This window comes from Zootermopsis nevadensis, unplaced genomic scaffold, assembly GCF_977971745.1.
Source record: "Zootermopsis nevadensis isolate Lab colony 2312 unplaced genomic scaffold, Znev_1.0 Znev_ptg000013l, whole genome shotgun sequence".
NCBI classification, from domain to species: Eukaryota; Metazoa; Arthropoda; class Insecta; order Blattodea; family Termopsidae; genus Zootermopsis; species Zootermopsis nevadensis.
In genome coordinates, this window is record NW_028259145.1 from 16,130,896 (window position 1) to 16,147,953 (window position 17,058).

The window sequence follows — 17,058 nt, forward strand, 5'->3', positions numbered from 1 at the left end:
TTTACACATTGGCTAACCTGAGAGAACTGAGCATTACGTGCATACTATTCACCTGCCATCTATTGGAGAGCCAAGACAATGCATGAAGGACATAGTGTTCCGTTTGCTAGCACCATACGTTACGTCTACAACGGGAGATCCGGGTGTTAAAAAGGATCATTAGTAATGGCGTCATGATAATGATACCGATGATAGTAGCATTATACACGCCTAATAAAAAAACATAGGAATTAAACAGTTGGATTATGAATAGGCTGTGCTTTACACCACGCATGATGAGAGTAACAAAATCAAGGAGGATGGACTGGAAAGTACCATTGGGGAGATTAAAAGTGCATACAAAATTTTGGTGGCAAAGCCTGTTTAGGCGATGCTGTTGATGGCAGTCTTCGTACTCACCACTGTCAGTTATTTGGTTTTCCCTAGCTAATCATCATTCCCTTGCTCCATATGTGTCTATTACAATCCCATGCCATAGTTCTGATCAAGTAGAACACTACTATCACACTTTCTATCCTAAGTTAAGAGCTTCATCCCTGTCCTAGCACTTTATTGTTTTCAGAGCAAAGGTAAATTAGTTTTAACAAATTTCTTTAAGGGCATGGTGTATCCATAAGCAATGTCATAATGCATGCAATTTGTCTGTTAGTCTGTGCCTAAATTATATTAGTTTTGTCTGCGGAGATGGGACACAAATTTGAACATGTACAACCACAAGTGTATGGTAAGAATGCTTATATTCTGACACTCCATGTTGTTTTCAGGCACAGCATTAGCATCTTCTTCCATTTTATGATAACTGGAAAGGAATCAGTGGAAAAAGTAAAGGTCTATGGCAATCATATATGTTGCGACATTTTCCATCCAATAAAAACCAAATCTCTATATTACTCTAATATTTCAGTCAGTTATAATATATTACAGTATTTCATTCTGAATACTACAGTAAATAGAAATTATAATAAAATCTGAATTCTAATTCTAATACAGTTCAACAAAACATATAAATAAAAAATATTTCCTCTATGTATATATATATATATATATATATATATAATATATGTCAAAATATTGAGTATATTTATCATCACTTGCATCAGCATTAAAAGTAATGGAATACTTATTGGCAACACAATTTGGCCTCTACTTTTCAGTCCAAGTGGTAATCAATGATAAGGTTATCAAAGTTGATAATTATTGCTTTCTATAGAAGTGCCACGTTCTGGTAAATTATTGAGTATTTTCAAGGGGCAGTTCTATTTTATAAATGTATACATATATAAAATTAAATTACATATAATAGGATTTTTATATCTCTCAACTAGTACATGGCTGTGTATTATTTTATGCTAATGTAATCTAGACAGGCAAGATTATTTACCGTATACTTGTGTCTAAACCGAAACAGAATTTGAAACAACATAATATTTACTGTCATAATAAAAATAATAGTTATTATTATAATGATATATATATTACTTTCAAAGGATTTATGATCTGGTAAAGAAAACATCACAGCACAAAACAATAAATTTGCAACAAAGCATAGGAACAAATTTTCTGAATGGATAATACAATTCTATAATATAATACAATCTTGAGATTCTCTAGGTTTCACTTTGAAAATGAAAAACTGTCACACGTTGGGTGTGTCTGCCAACTAAGATAATCTCAGTTGATGAACATATCTGGCTAGTCGCAGTTTAAACCATTTTGTACACAAAGTAGGAATGTCGCTCTTTAATAAATTCTGAAGCTAAGGTACTCGTTCATATTGGCAGCTCTTGACATAAGATCTGTTTGTATTACAATATAAGGCTCTTTCAGATACATCTTTGTTTAGAGGTGTTACAATATTCAGTCTTCGTTAGGTACCCTCAATGTCTTATCAACATTTCCCTATCTATTCTTTACATGGTAAACAGATACAAACAAAGTACTGACGTCATAACAGATTACAACTGAAGAATATAAGCTGTATGAGTAAACCATTTTGAAAAAATATTAATGACATTGTTACTTTCACTCGATATTACAAAACTTTGCATGAAAAATGAAGCGATAATATCATATTTCCAAATTTCGATGCGTTATTCCTCTGCGTCTTCTGGCACAAAGTCTTCTGACGTGACAGACTGCCGATGGATGTGCTTAAGTAACGTTTATGATAGCAATACTGAAGCAAAAATGTTTGTAGAAAGTCTTTCACTCTGCCAAGCATTGCCACTAATTTCAGTACACTGTCGTTAATGTTTTGTAATTATTTCAGAAACTGTTTATAAGACACCCCACTTAATGGTACCTGCACCTTGTGGTGGTGGGGCTCGAGTACCTCAGTGACCCCAAGAGCTATGCTGGCGGTAGCATAGCTACTGGTAGGGCCTCCCTAGCCAGATTGGTCGAGGGGAAGAGGTCAGGCTAAGACAGGTACCCTGATCCTCCAGGTTGGGGGTTGGTCGCAAGGCTAACAACCTTGCACTGTAAAAAGGAAGATGTTTTGAAACCTCAATCAAAGCCTCGGACAGACGGACCTAACAGAAGGCAGCGGAGGATAGGACCGAATGGAAGAGGAGAATTGAGGAGGCCATGGACCGAATACAGACTGGAGAGGAGGAGGAGAAGAAGAAGGAGAAGGAGAAGAAGAAGGAGGAGGAGGAGAAGTAGTAGTAGTAGTAATTTATAAGACAGCAATGTAGAAAAGTTCTCTGATGTACAGCAGTCAGCTATTTAGAACTATACAGTGTCACAGTTGGACAGTAAAACATTTTAACTATTTTATGGAGCCAGTTTTTAGGGGATGAAGATTGGGATTTTAAATGGAACACAAATAATATTACCAGAAAGTTACATGAATTTGATGGATTGCATCTTTACTTTCTGGTAATCAACATTAATGTCCTATATAAAGTTTGGAATTTTTCTAAATGCGCCAAAACACAAAAGGTACTATCTGATTTATACAGTGGAACATTATGTACACAATACTATTATATAATTGTAAAACAAAAGTTATACAACCACTTTTAAGAGGAAGACGTACATTTAACTTTAGTCAAGTGCAGTTTATACTCGTATAAAGTAACTTATGAATGTCACTGGTGAAAATAATATTTTGTACTGACCACTTCATACTACTCCTGCAATGAATTAAAACAAAGTCCTCTTTTATTTCACAAACTAGACGTTAGCTCATGGACTTTTGAGCTCTCACGGATTTAATCATGGATGGTGCAATATGTAACATTTAAATTTAGCCTTATTTAACCTTAGCCAGATTTATTCTTTCAAATGTTTCGATTACTAAACTTTACTCAGTTACATTGTAGATTTTTTAACATTACTACAGTACGTATTTATTATATGACATTTCCTTTGAAAAGCTGAATTGTTATTTCTCTGTTTGTACACAAAAATGTGTATTAATAACTGATCACTTTAGTGAATATATAATCTACGGTATTACCAATTACTTGTAATTGAGAAAAGAGAAACATCAATGCAACCAGTGACAGAAGTTTTTACTAATACTACCGAAATGCTGCATTTAATGATTACAGTGCAAAACCACCTCTAGTTCCACTTAAATCAAATATATATCTTATTTCTCCAATCATTCTTATTTCTAATGATCAGATTCCCTGGGTTCAATCGTTAAGCTTTGTGCAATATTTACTTCTATTGTCTTCAGAAGCATCCTCATGAAGACTGTAACGATGATCACGAAGACTTTGCGCTACTGTACCTCCCCTTGTTAGCTCCTGGTTTTGTTACGCCATTGCTGTTGGCTGCAGTGTTTTTCTGTGCCATGTGGGTCTGGTAATGCTTAGCAAGATGTGCCTTCTGTCTGAAGCTCTTGCCACATAAAGAACATGCGAATGGCTTTTCTCCCGTGTGCGTGCGAATGTGTACATTTACCGAGTACTTATCTTTGAAGCCTTTACTACAGATATTGCAGTAATGCAGGGACCTCTCCTTGCGCACGCCATTGCTCTGTAGCTGGTGACTGCTGTGTGCGGCCTTGGTGCTTCCACCCCCACCACTTCCACTTTGCTTCTTTGTATACTTCTTCCCAACACTAGTTTTTGTTGTGGATTGTGAAGTGGTAAGAATTGTTGAGAGATTTGCGTGATGGTGGTGGTGGTGATGGTGGTGAGTTGAGGACAGTATGGAATTTGGTACGAGGTTATCTGCTGATGAAAGTTGCGTCGAGATGTAGATTCCAGAGGGTGCGTGTTGGGTTGGACTTGCAATGCTGTTTTGGTCCAAGTTGCAGTACTGATTCACAGATTCTGCGACCTCATTGGCAATTCGCTTGAGTTTCTCATAATCCTCAGGGTAGGATGCTGCATCGAGTTGTGACAGCAGAATATCATCCATGCTGTGTGCCGAGGAAGGGTTATCTGAATCCGTCAGGCCTAGACCTCTGCTTCCACCTCCACCATCAAACATGACCACAGCATTGCCCTCCATCGTCACAGTCATCAGCGGAGACGGCTTTTGATCTCCCCCACTGCAGTCATCAGTTATATCACTGGCGATAAACACTGGAGAATGTTCCATGGGCGTCTTTGCTCCATTAGGAGGTGTGGACAAGACCCGTCTAAGTTCAATGTGTCCTTCCATAGGTTTCCCGTTCTTGGGATTCGTGCCGTTGTAACGGCCAAGCAGACTCTTTCCTTGCAAAGCATTTCGTAATAACGAATCTGCGGTACTGTTGGAATTGTTGTTTGCCAACTTCCAGTCGTTGTTATTGTTGTTGAAGCTGGCACTGGGATCTCTACCATTGGCGTCTTGTTGGATGAGTGATGGGCCATCGACAATGTGACTAATACAGTCTTTGTTAGCGTACCCACTGTCTTCATACGTGTATTGTTGTTCAGACTTCACGAGGCCATCCTGACTAATTGTATGATGTGGACTCAAGGTCACTGCAGAATCGTTAGTCTGGTGGAGGTGATTTGAAGAAAGTGAGTGATTCTGACGGTAACCGTTCTGGTGGAACTGATGTCCGGTTGATGTTGATGATGATGTAGGTGTGGGTGTAGCTGAGGGTTGGTTAGGTATAATACTAAGAATTGAATCGAGATCAAGAGCTGATGAATGGTTCTGTTGATTATTATGAGAATTTATTTGCTGGCACTCCATATTATGTGGGGAGGATAATGATTGTTGATGATTTTCATCTTCATCCTTCAGGCTTGTAGGAGCTTCCGGTGTCCGATACCAGGTGGCACTATGATCGCCGCCATTCAGTACTGTCAACGTATATATCGCTCCATCTGTGTTGTTATGTGTACTGTTACTGATGCTTACTTTGTGGCAAGAGCCGCCATTGCTATTTGGGGAGGCGGATTCTGTCGAATCTTGGCTCCAGCAGAATTTGTTCAAGTCCTCCAATATGGCAGTTTCAAGTCTTACGGTTTCTTTGTCGCAAGAGGAGGATGTCCAAAAGGAGTGATCGCCGAAGTTGCCCATACTGTGATCCGTTGGTGGCAGGCCTGATGGTGCCGTCGTTGTCATCATAAGGTGATTGTTGTTAGATTCTTTGACGTCCTGATAGGTCGTGGTTCCAGGGTCGTTGTTGTTATTGCTATTGTTACTTTCGATAAAGATTCCCATGGATTTCAGTGTTCTGTTAAAGTGCAAAGTTTGTTGATGTTCTCCTACATCTGGCGTCACGACGAAATCAAAGAAATCTGTTTTTGAAATATCTTCCCCTCTGAAGGCTTCCGTTATATCCATTATCACGATGTAATGGACGGCTCAGTATCTTGTACAAGAAAAGCGAAAGTTTGTTAGCTGTATTTTCGAATTGGGTATTATTTACATTTGAACTTTAATAATTTGTTTTCGACTTCTCAGACAGTTTCTTCTTTCGAGTGCTCTTTTCAACAGATCTCTCAGCAACTTATCTGCTTGATCTGAACTGAGTTTTCTTCGCTGGTGTTACTTGGCGACTGTGCCATGCAATGGTGTCGGTGCCTTTGTACGACACTGATACGGCCGTGGGCGGACCCGATTCGCAGCTTTCAGTGTGTCGTCGCTGGCGCTTTGTTTTCATCACGAACCGTCCTGAAATGCAGAAAAAATCAAACATTACATAATGCATTCTAAAAGTGATAAAAGGTTAGAAAATTATGGGACATCTTTGTTAAACCTTTATGAAAATATTCGAATTTATTTTAGGATAGAGCCTAAAAGTGCGCACTGGATCGGCTGGGAACGTGGTCCAGTGGCGTACTCTTGTGAATACAGTATTAAAGTTCACGGTTCTACAAAGAGCAGTATTCTTTTTTCACCAGTCGAGCAAGTGTTCGTTCTTCAAGAACTACCCTGTACTATGGAATTAATTATTTCAACATGAATTAGCCCTACATGTAATATCAGCCATAAAATATAGCATACATGTAAGCTAACAAACAGTAGTCAAGGGATTAGTTGCTCAAATTCGAGGCCAATGCTGTCCAAGGTATATTGAATATTGTGTACGGATTCGAGCAGTTTGGGCGACAACCACCGGGTAGGATTTTCTAGTAACTGGTATAAAAACAGATTTTTATATATAATTTTAATATAACGTAATTTTTGGTCTAGTAATCGTAATGAAATCTGATAAACATGTGAGTACTCTTTTGTGAATTACAGGGCTTCTGCTGAAATCAGTCAAGGAGAGGGCGGCTTAATCAGAGTCTCCACTTCTTTAAGCGACGTGTTAAAACTGTAATCAATGAAATGTCAAAAACATCGGAGAGAAGGTCAATTTAAAGTTCATGGAATAACTTTGAACTCTTTATGCCACATTAAGTAGCACAGAATTGAAACAAACTACAAAATTTAAGAAATATTGGTCCAGTTTTCTAGTATCCATATTTCTTCTTTCGGGCTTCCAGTTTTCATTTACACTAAGGTACACTCCTAGTCACTTAGGTTAAAATGCATGAAAGAATTAGTGTGTGTAATCTAATATTCTCCAGACCAATTGTTTTTACACGAAAACAAGCTTAAAATGTTGATGACTTAACTGTTAAGTCACCGCACTTTCCAACACTGCCATGTACGTAACTCAAAAATCAGTCTTGCAAACGACGCTTAATGAACCGTTCTTTCTGCTCGTTGAGACATTCTCGGATCCATCTTAAGAGTGTCCCAACAAACTGAACACTCTTAACAATTCAAAGTATTCGAGTCATTGCTCTAACAGCATATAGCTTAGAACGCGTGTCGCACAGTCGACCACCTGACGTAACAGAACACTAGAATTAATTCAGGAATACTTCTTCGCTGTGCAAGACATCATACGTTAATAAAACTCAATTACATCTCCCATATAAGTGAGCGACTTTAATGTCATTACTCTACTGACTAGCAGAACGTGAAGAAATCTTATTTGGTCGAAAGCGTAATGGCCGATATCAGCAGCAGAGCCGCCTAGAATACGCACTGTGCTAGGTTAGTCGAACACTGGCTGGAATCACGAATTCAAATCCCGTTTCAAGTAAGAATATCTGTTCGTGCTTTCTTATGTTGTAATGCGAAGTTTGTAGTTTTACGATGACTTCATCGTTAATTAAGGATCTCTAAAGTTTGTGAGAGCAATGAAACCAGCGCAACAGAAGAGAACAACTGGCTCGAAACAGGCCGAAGACGACGAATGATTAGATTATAAACTGATGGGTAGGGCGTAAAGAACGCTAGAAGTCACGTTGCAGTTTTCACTCTAAGTTCTCTGCTGTGCAAATCTTTAATATGTCCGCTTCCGAGGTTCTGTGAAACACTTATAGATATGGTAGTTATTTTCCGGTGAGAAGATCTATCCCCGCCTGTTCGCTTCTATTTATTTAATACGTACGAAGCTACTCTTACATGAAGTCTGAATTTTTTATGATGATGGTAAGTAAAATCTGTAAAATTTGTATTTTGTTCTTTGTCCATCGTCTATATTTCAATACAATTACAACGTATCGGAAGTTGGATTTTCATGTTGTCTTCTGGTAAGAAGGGGGGAAACGGAAAAGGATCCAGTACAGACGATGGATCCACATTCTGCAGATTTAGGTCTACAAAGTTAAAATCTCGTTATTGTGAAAAGGTACGCTGATCCTTTACTTAAATTGTATTAAATTTAACAAAACAGTATAAACATTTCTCTTGTATTAATAATTCAAACTGTATAAAATTAAGACTTGAGATCTAAAGAATTATAAAAATTTGTGATTTGTCGTCGTCGCTAACCAATTTATAGCCATTTGTTTACTCGGCGTTGTTGTGTTGGTAGCGCTTTGCGCTAGTAAAGACAAATTTTCCGACCCCTGACTTAAGACGATAAACAATTTGAAGTGTTCTGTATTCTTCCCTAAACAATATCTCACAGATAACCGGCACAATGCAGAAGGGATGCCAACATTCAAGTCTGTAATATCGATTTCTATAGAATAACTTTTATACTGAGAACATTATTACAACGTTTCTCCGAAACTACGGTACGTCTCACATGACGCAAACTGCAACAGACTGCTATTTTATTTACGGTAAACTTAAAACTCCAAACAGGAGAAAACCAGTTTTATTGTTTCATGGAAATAGGTGCCTATAAATTCTTTCCTTACAATGTAGGACTGAGAGAACTGATGCGCCTTGATCTTCCACAGAGTAATAATGTAGTCCATAGTCGCACTTTTTCGAGAAATGTGAGTGCCCTAGGCACTTTCTTTAGAAGATAAAGAAACTGTTCTGGGAGTTACTCAGACTCTCGTAAGTGGAATGACGTTTCACTCTTATTTGGGAATAAACAAGGACAAAGACTGTACTGCAAATGAGATTTTAGGTTCTCATGGCCGCGAGTATAAAGGTTATTTTCTTCTGCGATGCTACGCCTTGTAATCCGTGCGATTGCCCTGTTGGTGGAGGATTTGGACTAATTCTTTGTGATACGGACGGTGCTTGTAGAAAGCATGGGGGTGTGAGAACGCTTAAACATTTCTATTTGAAAGCTTGAAGGGAATAGACCACTTAGAAGACCTATAAATAGTTCGGAGGATATTATTAAAATAAATGTTTTGGAAATATCAGGTGTAGAGTGTGGGCAGGATTTGCTTGGCTTAGGTTAGAGACCGGTGGTGGACTCTTGTGAATAAGATAATGAACAATTTGGTTCCACAAAAGACGAAAATTGTGATTAGCTGAGCGTAGGCCACTGTCAGCGTCTCGAAGCATAGGAGGATTAGGAATCTGCAATTGGTCAGTTAATAGTGAAAAAGCAAGATACGAAACAAGATTGAAAAGACGTACCCTTTGGCGTATACAGAGATTTTTAAAGTATTCTTCACGCCATGTCAAAAAGGTCAATGTTGTAATAATGTGATCCAACAAAACTCTAAGTCATTTTTAAACTCATGTAATCAGAGTTGCGGAAGCACAGGGGGTGTCTAAGACAGGGGAGAGGCGGCCTGCGGAGCAAAGTCCCTAGAACAGCAATTTGTGGGGGCAGGCCCTAACGAAGCAAACATTTTGTAGAACTGAATCCACCGATTATGGCCTCTGACCTTGTAGGGGGAGTCCAGTATGCGGACCAATCGATGAAGGAAGGAGTTTTCGTCTGTCAGTACAGTCTGTGTCAATGCAGCGGTGTAGAAGCCTGATAATTGTTGTCTTGTGACTGTGCTGTGTTAACAACATGACACCTGTTCGTTGCAGCTCCTTTCTGGTCATTGACAACGCCTCGTATCACAACACTCAGACACACAAACCACCGACGTCTTAATCAAAGAAGGACGAAATGAAAGCCTGGCTATTGGAAATAAATATCCCATTTTGTGACAACGTGTTGAAAGCTCAACTGTACGATATAATCAAATTAAATAAGTCAAAGAACAAATAATATGTGATTGATCAGATTTTAGCAGACAAAGAATGTACTGTGCTGAGACTTCCGCCGTACAATCCCGATTTAAACCCCATTGAACTTATTTGGGCAGATGTAAAACAATGGGTTGTAAGCAAGAACACAACATCTAAGATGAAGAACGTCGAGCATCTGTGTAGCCAGAGATTCGAAGAAATTGGGCAAGAGGAATAGGATATTGTGTATGTCGGCATATGGAAAAACTAGAACAAATTTGTTATGAGCAAGAAGGCATAATCGAAGACGCTATTGAACGTATTATAATTGAAGACAATGGAGTGGACAGCTGCAGCGGCAGTGATGAATCGAGTGATGTCAGAAGGCGATGGTCTGAGAGGAGTGGAAGAATTGGAAGAGGACCGAAGAGTTGTGAAGAAGTTAAAATTATCTAATACTCTCTGCAATGTTAATTTTCTAGTGATGTGTTGTGTAGTGAAATCGACTTTCCTGTGTTGCAGAACGTGGTGATATTCTATTTGGAGCGTACTGTACGCGGCCTGCTGCCATCGCTTCCAGGAAATGTTTGGCAACTGACTCGCTCCAAGGTTCCAATTCACAAATTTCAGCGGCCAGAAATGCTGGAACGCAGTATACAAGGATCTGGATCGTAAAGTCCCTCTTTTGAGTACTAGCAGGGGATTACCTGGTGTGTCCCCAGGGTTTGCGGTCACCGGAAGTAACTTACCCCCGTGAGTGGCATTCTCAGTCATGAGGCCTGGATGATTTAACCTGCGACGGTGCATGCAAAGGGGTGTCAAACCCGGCGAAGACAAACAATGAAATAACATTAACTTTAGGAATAAGAATGGAAACCATGACAATAGGAATAATAATAATAATTAAGAACATCAGTATGATCAACAATAATAAATTCCACTGAGTAATGACGAATCTCGGTCATGCAGGCTGCGTACCCGGTAATAAAAGTGCGACAGACGTACTTGAACCAGCCGATACATTGTTCTTCGCTCACGCTAGAGCATTAAGAGCCCCTAATACAAAATGAATTAGAGAAAAGAACAAAGGAAGAGGACAGAAGTTAAAGACACGAAAGCGGAAGGTTTTACAAAGACTAAATGCCTCTTTGATTCCAAATTAAATCCAGCCAGCCTCTTCGTATACGTTCGAAATGACAATCGTACGTTACTTATAACGAATGCAGTATATCCGTTAACGGTTCAGTTATACTCGCAACTAATGTCTGATCTAGACACATTATCTGCATCCACACAATGTTTTCGCTTTCAGCAAATTAATATAACATTGCAGAAGACTGACGCAGATCTGAGAGTAGTTTACATATCACGTTGACAATCTGTGTTCCAGTTAAAATTCCCACCTTCCAATTATGGCTGAATAATCTTTTCGGCGCCAGTAGCAATGCTGCTGTGATTATCTGTCGTCTGTTTTACTAACAAAACTGAAAGTTGTTCGGAGCACCAATTAAGTCGTCCAGGATCGGTCAGCTTCTTTCGTGCCAATGAATCATCATGACGACGGAATTACAAATTCGAAAATAAAATTAAAAAGTAAAACTGTTTTCGTTCTGCTTGAGGGCTTACAGAGGGTTGAGGCAAGTATTGTGAGCATAAACGAAATATATCGGCTTGCACATATAGAGAGTTTATATATCATAGTCTGTATCAAAATATTTTCGAGTGCAGATGCGGTTTATAATGTTAATACAGCAGATAAGAAATGCAGAGCACTTACGTGACAACGCGAAAATCTCAAAGTGCATTTTGCACGAAAAGAAAGGAAACAGAGAAAAATTAGATGGAAATTGTAAGAATTAAAAATTCAGAAAGAAAGAAACTAGAAAATTTAGGAAATATGATGCAAGAACGAAAGATAAGAAAGGGTGGAATTTTTATTTAAATTTTTGTTTGAACTTAAACACATCGGACTATCAATAAGGCTTTAGAAGACTTTTTTATTGCATACAGAAGTAATTGTTTTTATAAAGTGCCTTTTTCTGACGACGACGATGATACTACCAAAGTTTCCCCGCAGCTAAGGTCAAATCCTGCAACAACAAATTATTTGACGTTTCTCATCACAAACTTTCAATTTCATTCAAAATACAAATATAACTAAAGTTTTTCACATTTTTAATATATTTATATTCTCTACCTCGTGGCGTCTTCCCCTGAACTACTAAACTGTACCCAGACAAAATATCGACTATGAGTACTAAACAGGTGTCCTCTATTGTGACAAGTACGTATTTATGTCTCGTCAGGTCAATGAAGTCTCATAAGAAAGAGCAGATCAATTTCTGCCTGCATCACAAATGAAATGTCCTAGTTGATTCTGCGTGCCAGTGCAGTCTCCTTGAGCCCCAGTTACGTACATTCAGTTCTTGCGTAAATGCTAATTTTTTACTACAGTAAACACAAAATGTCTCTCCACCTTCTTGCCGATATAAATTTTCTCGGACAGAGCGAGATTTCCCGGCGTGGACGAGTCTCAAGATGACTGTTTTCGGAGGCGTTGCGCCTCTCAGACCGATACAGATTAACCGAAGTTTCAGAGGCACTTGCCTCCATCATCAGAGACCGATCGCCCTAATGACTGAGGCAGCAAGTAGACCTCTCTCTGAAACGTGGCTAACTTCTACCAACCCACATGGCGCAACACCCCAGAAGACGTCATCATCTTTCTCGGACATGTTTACGTCTTTGTGTTTTCGAGAACTTGTCCATGCTAAGTGGTTTCTTCGCAAAAGAGATTTCAAACGGGAAACCTGAAAGTAATAGAGCATTAGAAGATAAAGGTCTACACAAGAGGATAATATTAAAACAGATATTAAAGAAACGGGGTATGAGGAAGTTGGATTGTGCAGCTGGGTCGAGGCGTAATAGCAGATTTATGAGCCCCGTAACGAAAAATCGAGTCCATAAATGTCAAAGAATTATACGACCAACAGAGCTACTATTAGCTTCCCAAGAAAATTCTGCTTCACTGGTTATTTATTTATTTATTTATTTATAATAGGAACTGGCAGTGAACCGATGAGCAACACAGCGTGCTCCCCAATCGCTATAACATCCATCCGTTCGTAGACGAAGAGTAATAACTTACTCTCACACTTAATATACAATTAAATAGGAGCGATTATTTCCCAAATGCTGGTTCTACCTTATAACGCCTGATTATGAGACTGAACAATGACCTTCTAATGCCCTCCATTAGAACTGCCTTAATGGCAGTGCTCCGGAAAACGCACCGAAAGAAATTCAGTGGAGTACAACCCCCTAAGGTGTGCATTACGGGGGGTCTCATCGCATAAGTGAAGCCCGGGAGCATCTGTCAGTTACCATCTCATTAGGCGGACGGTCGTGGGCACTGAATCCATGCAGTAATTCCTGAAGTGCGCTTTGTTTGTGGAGGATAACATCGGAATGTAAGTCTCTCCGTGGTCTTAATTTACGTCCTAAAAATCAAGATTTTCATGACGTCATCGAATACATAACTCTGTGTCTGGAGTTCATTTCGCGAGTATTCGATACGCGCTTAACACGTCATGTGGAGGACATCGTCATTTCGCAGTTCTGTTCATCTTTTGACATTATCAGTTTTATCGAACCAACTGAACAAATGACTCTATTAGGCAACCCATCTACACGTCTGAATAATTTGTTTTAATTTACACATTATCGCAACAGCTTTGTGAAGTTGAGTGGTAGGCATTTTAAACTGTCACGTATTGTACAGCGTTAACTTACAGACGACAGTAATGACGATGAACTAAATGCATGAAGAAGAGGCCGTAGCCTGCATTTGTAAGATCTGTGATTCTTCTGGCGGTGAAAAATTCAATGTTGGTCTTGCGGATTGTAACGTCGTGTGGATTTGTAGGCAGCAACCAAAGTTTTCGACTAACATACTGCCTGTATCTTCGGGTCTGAAACATCGATATATCTGCATTGATCTAGTAAGGAGAATGATTGCAGGAGCCCCGATCGAGTTTCAAACTCAGCGCGTATCGAACACAAGTAATTTTCGTCGCCAATCAAACCAGCTTAGTTGATAAAGATTATGAAATTGCACTGCGTAACGGCTGAGACACCAACAGAACATACACAGAAGACAGGATTAGTTCTCGTGCCTTTTCAATAAGAGACATAATACATAGCTCTGGAATAAAGGCAAACAGACGTCCCTGTGATAAAAGTAACACGCCGTGAAGAAGTGGAATGGAGGTAGAACTCCACATACTCTTAAGGTCGGTATTTGGTAAAGGTAAGTGAACAACTTTACTCTTCGCCGTTTTTTCCCGAAGGTAGATCCTCCGGTCTGGACATCAGCCGAAGAGAAGGATTTCTGCCCATTTGGTAGTCGATTCTTGGTCGTCCAGCCCGTAGTAGGTGACTTCAATTGATTTGATATTATTTTAATCGGATCATAAAACCTTGCGCTGATATACTTCAAGACATGTTACCACGAACTGTCTCCACGCAAAGACAGACGAACTAAAAGTAATAGAACAAATAAAAATGAACGTGTAGAGTATCACTAGCAAAATACTAATTTGGGTTGACCAGAATAAGAAACTCACTTCCTGGTTTTAAGCTTCTTCGACGTTGCAGAGTGTACCACTCGTAATTTGTTACATCCCGCAGCGCAGTAAACGTTACGTGGCTAACCATCGCTGCGTCTTATCGGAAACAACTGTCAATAATAACTTACGAAGGAGACAGAACAGCTAACACTTATTCATACTGTAGTTGGGCTCAGTTTACAGCTTGCCTAACATAATTGATTATGCATTTAATTGAATTCGTGACGTGTGCCAAAAGCGTTGGGCTACCAAGGACGTAACAGATGCCTCACGTCAAAAACTCTAGTCACAGTAGACAAAAAATACTTTTTTATGGATGCGTATTTTAAGGATTTTATTATTTATTATTATTTATTTTGACTGCAAATGGGTTTTTACCCGGTGGCAATGGCCCTACAATAAGACACAAAGAACATAAGACGTCTATTCAGCTGCCCTTCCTTAATTTTTAGTTGTTTTCGCTTTACTATAATAATACTCAGCCCATAATGGGCTTGTTTTACAAATGACATAATTAGAGTCCTTCAGCGAAAATGTTGTTATGATTTATTTTGCCTAATCTATATCTGTATAAGTTTCGTTTATTATATTCCAGTTACATCGAATTTCTCTCTGTCTAAAAAGTAAACTGCATTTCGATGTAATGACGGCCAACGAAGAAGTGAAAAGAAGACTAGTGTCCGTTATCCACGGTTTTATAAATCTGCATTTTATGAGGCTGAAGTTGTTGCCTTATTTCTCTTAGTAGAAGGCTACAAAACATTTCCTACACAGCAGTTTTCTCTTATTTGCCCTTTACTTCGAAAACGTCTCTCCCGCTGGCAGTACTCAGCTTCTGCTGCTGCCATTATCAGTCTGCATCGCAGGTTGGCAACACCACGAGGGAGTGAGCCGTTTCTTACGTCTTCCACATTGCCGGCCATCTGAATATCCTCTACCTGAAGAAACATTTTGTTATTTGATACACCTAACATTTTTTCTTGGGGAAAGACAAATTGAGGGTATTTCAGAACAGGGTCTGAGGATGGGAGAGGGGGGGAGAGGGGGGGAGATAGGACAGACAAATAACTGGAGGTTCCAGAAAAATACTCACTGAAGAGATTTATAATATGTACTCTTCGCAAAATAGTTGTTATTATTAGGGCGATCACGTCAAGGAAAACGAGATAAATGTAAATCTTTTTTTTTTTCGAAAAAGAAGCAACAGTTACAATTATAAGTTATGCAATAATTAATTATACAATTATAGGCATATTTTCGAACTTTTATAAAGTTCAAGAAAGGAAAATATATTATTTCTGACACTAAATGGACAGAGGTTTTAATTATCCAGCTACTCTAAATTAATAACATTGGTATTTAATGGAACATTTATGAACATAAAAATTATTTCTTGATTCAGCATGTGATAAAAGTGATCAATTTTGTGTTTCCTGTGCTCCTTTTTCAGCTCTGTCTTTAATTGATGGTCTCGTAAATAGCTGTTAATTAACAAAGTTTACAACTTAAAAGGGAACCAGTTTGTAAATTTCGTTTAAATCTTCACCTCACAAAATCTTATCTCTCGCTGAAATCACTGCTCAGTTCCCTGTATTTGTGGCAAAAGGATACATTTCCAAAAAAGGAAAAAAAATAACACTTCAAAGGTTGGTATAATTGTCAAAATGACGGGTAAAAAGTTAAACTGAGATGTAAGTAATATGGAGAAACACTAATATAAAAGAGATAATTAAATATTGTGCAAACAAAATGTTTTTGGAATAAATCCCTTCAGCTGCTTCAGTTTACATGATGAGATTAGCAGAAACTACAGACTAGTACTCATATATTTTTGTAAAATAATTTTATAACATTCGACTACGTTAAATCCAGAAGGCAAATTAAACATTTGCGACGAGACGTTGTTAGCCCCGGTACAAGCCCAAATTGGAGTATCGTCCCTTTTCGACTGTCCACAACAGATTATTCAATATATTTGAGCTTTCTTTCATACCCGGAGGTTTTACTCTTTATCTGCAACCTGCTGACACCTCGCAGGCCAGTAATTCAAAATGCCAAAAAGGTCATGTGACTATTCATTGCTACATGTTCCGATGTGTTTCCCAGAAGAATAAATTGATTGCTGCCCTAACTTCGAGCTAAAGCAAGCCGCTGGAAATGAAAGCGAATAGAATTAACTTTCTTGGTTGAGGTATCTTTACCGATCCGACTTACCTTGAACCTTCTGTGAAAAAGTCATAAATATAAGGTTTTTTTTAACATAAGCCGCAAAACCATTGGCGCGGAAAGGAATGGGTTGAAACAGTTGGTAATACCAAAGTACTGACGTCAAATATATTTAACCACATCCAATGCCATTACACACTGACACCATTTAACTTCTTGGCACTGCTGTACGTACCAAGTACGAAAAATATTGGAATTGTCCAAGAAAAAACACAAAAATAACAAAACTCTAACACCTATGATTTGAGGTTTTCACAGCGGCGAGTGTGAATATTTCTGTCTTCAAAACTCTAACATCTTTCCTTGTTCTGTTTCAGTGTGGAATTTACTGTGTCAGTCCTAAGTAGCGAGAAATAGGCAGAGAATA

The 17,058-nt window shown here is 38.7% G+C and overlaps 1 protein-coding gene across 2 annotated transcripts in view; it reads right to left on the minus strand.

Moving 5' to 3' along the window:
• Positions 1–856: 856 nt before the first annotated feature.
• The window catches only part of LOC110832887 (uncharacterized), a 357,980-nt gene continuing 341,778 nt past the window's right edge, over positions 857–17,058 (minus strand). For both annotated transcript variants that reach the window (XM_087348735.1, XM_087348734.1), the window contains one exon: positions 857–6,072. In XM_087348735.1, coding sequence (XP_087204861.1) covers positions 3,718–5,742 — 2,025 coding nt within the window. In that variant the 5' untranslated portion in view covers positions 5,743–6,072 and the 3' untranslated portion in view covers positions 857–3,717. The remainder of the gene's footprint in view (positions 6,073–17,058) is intronic.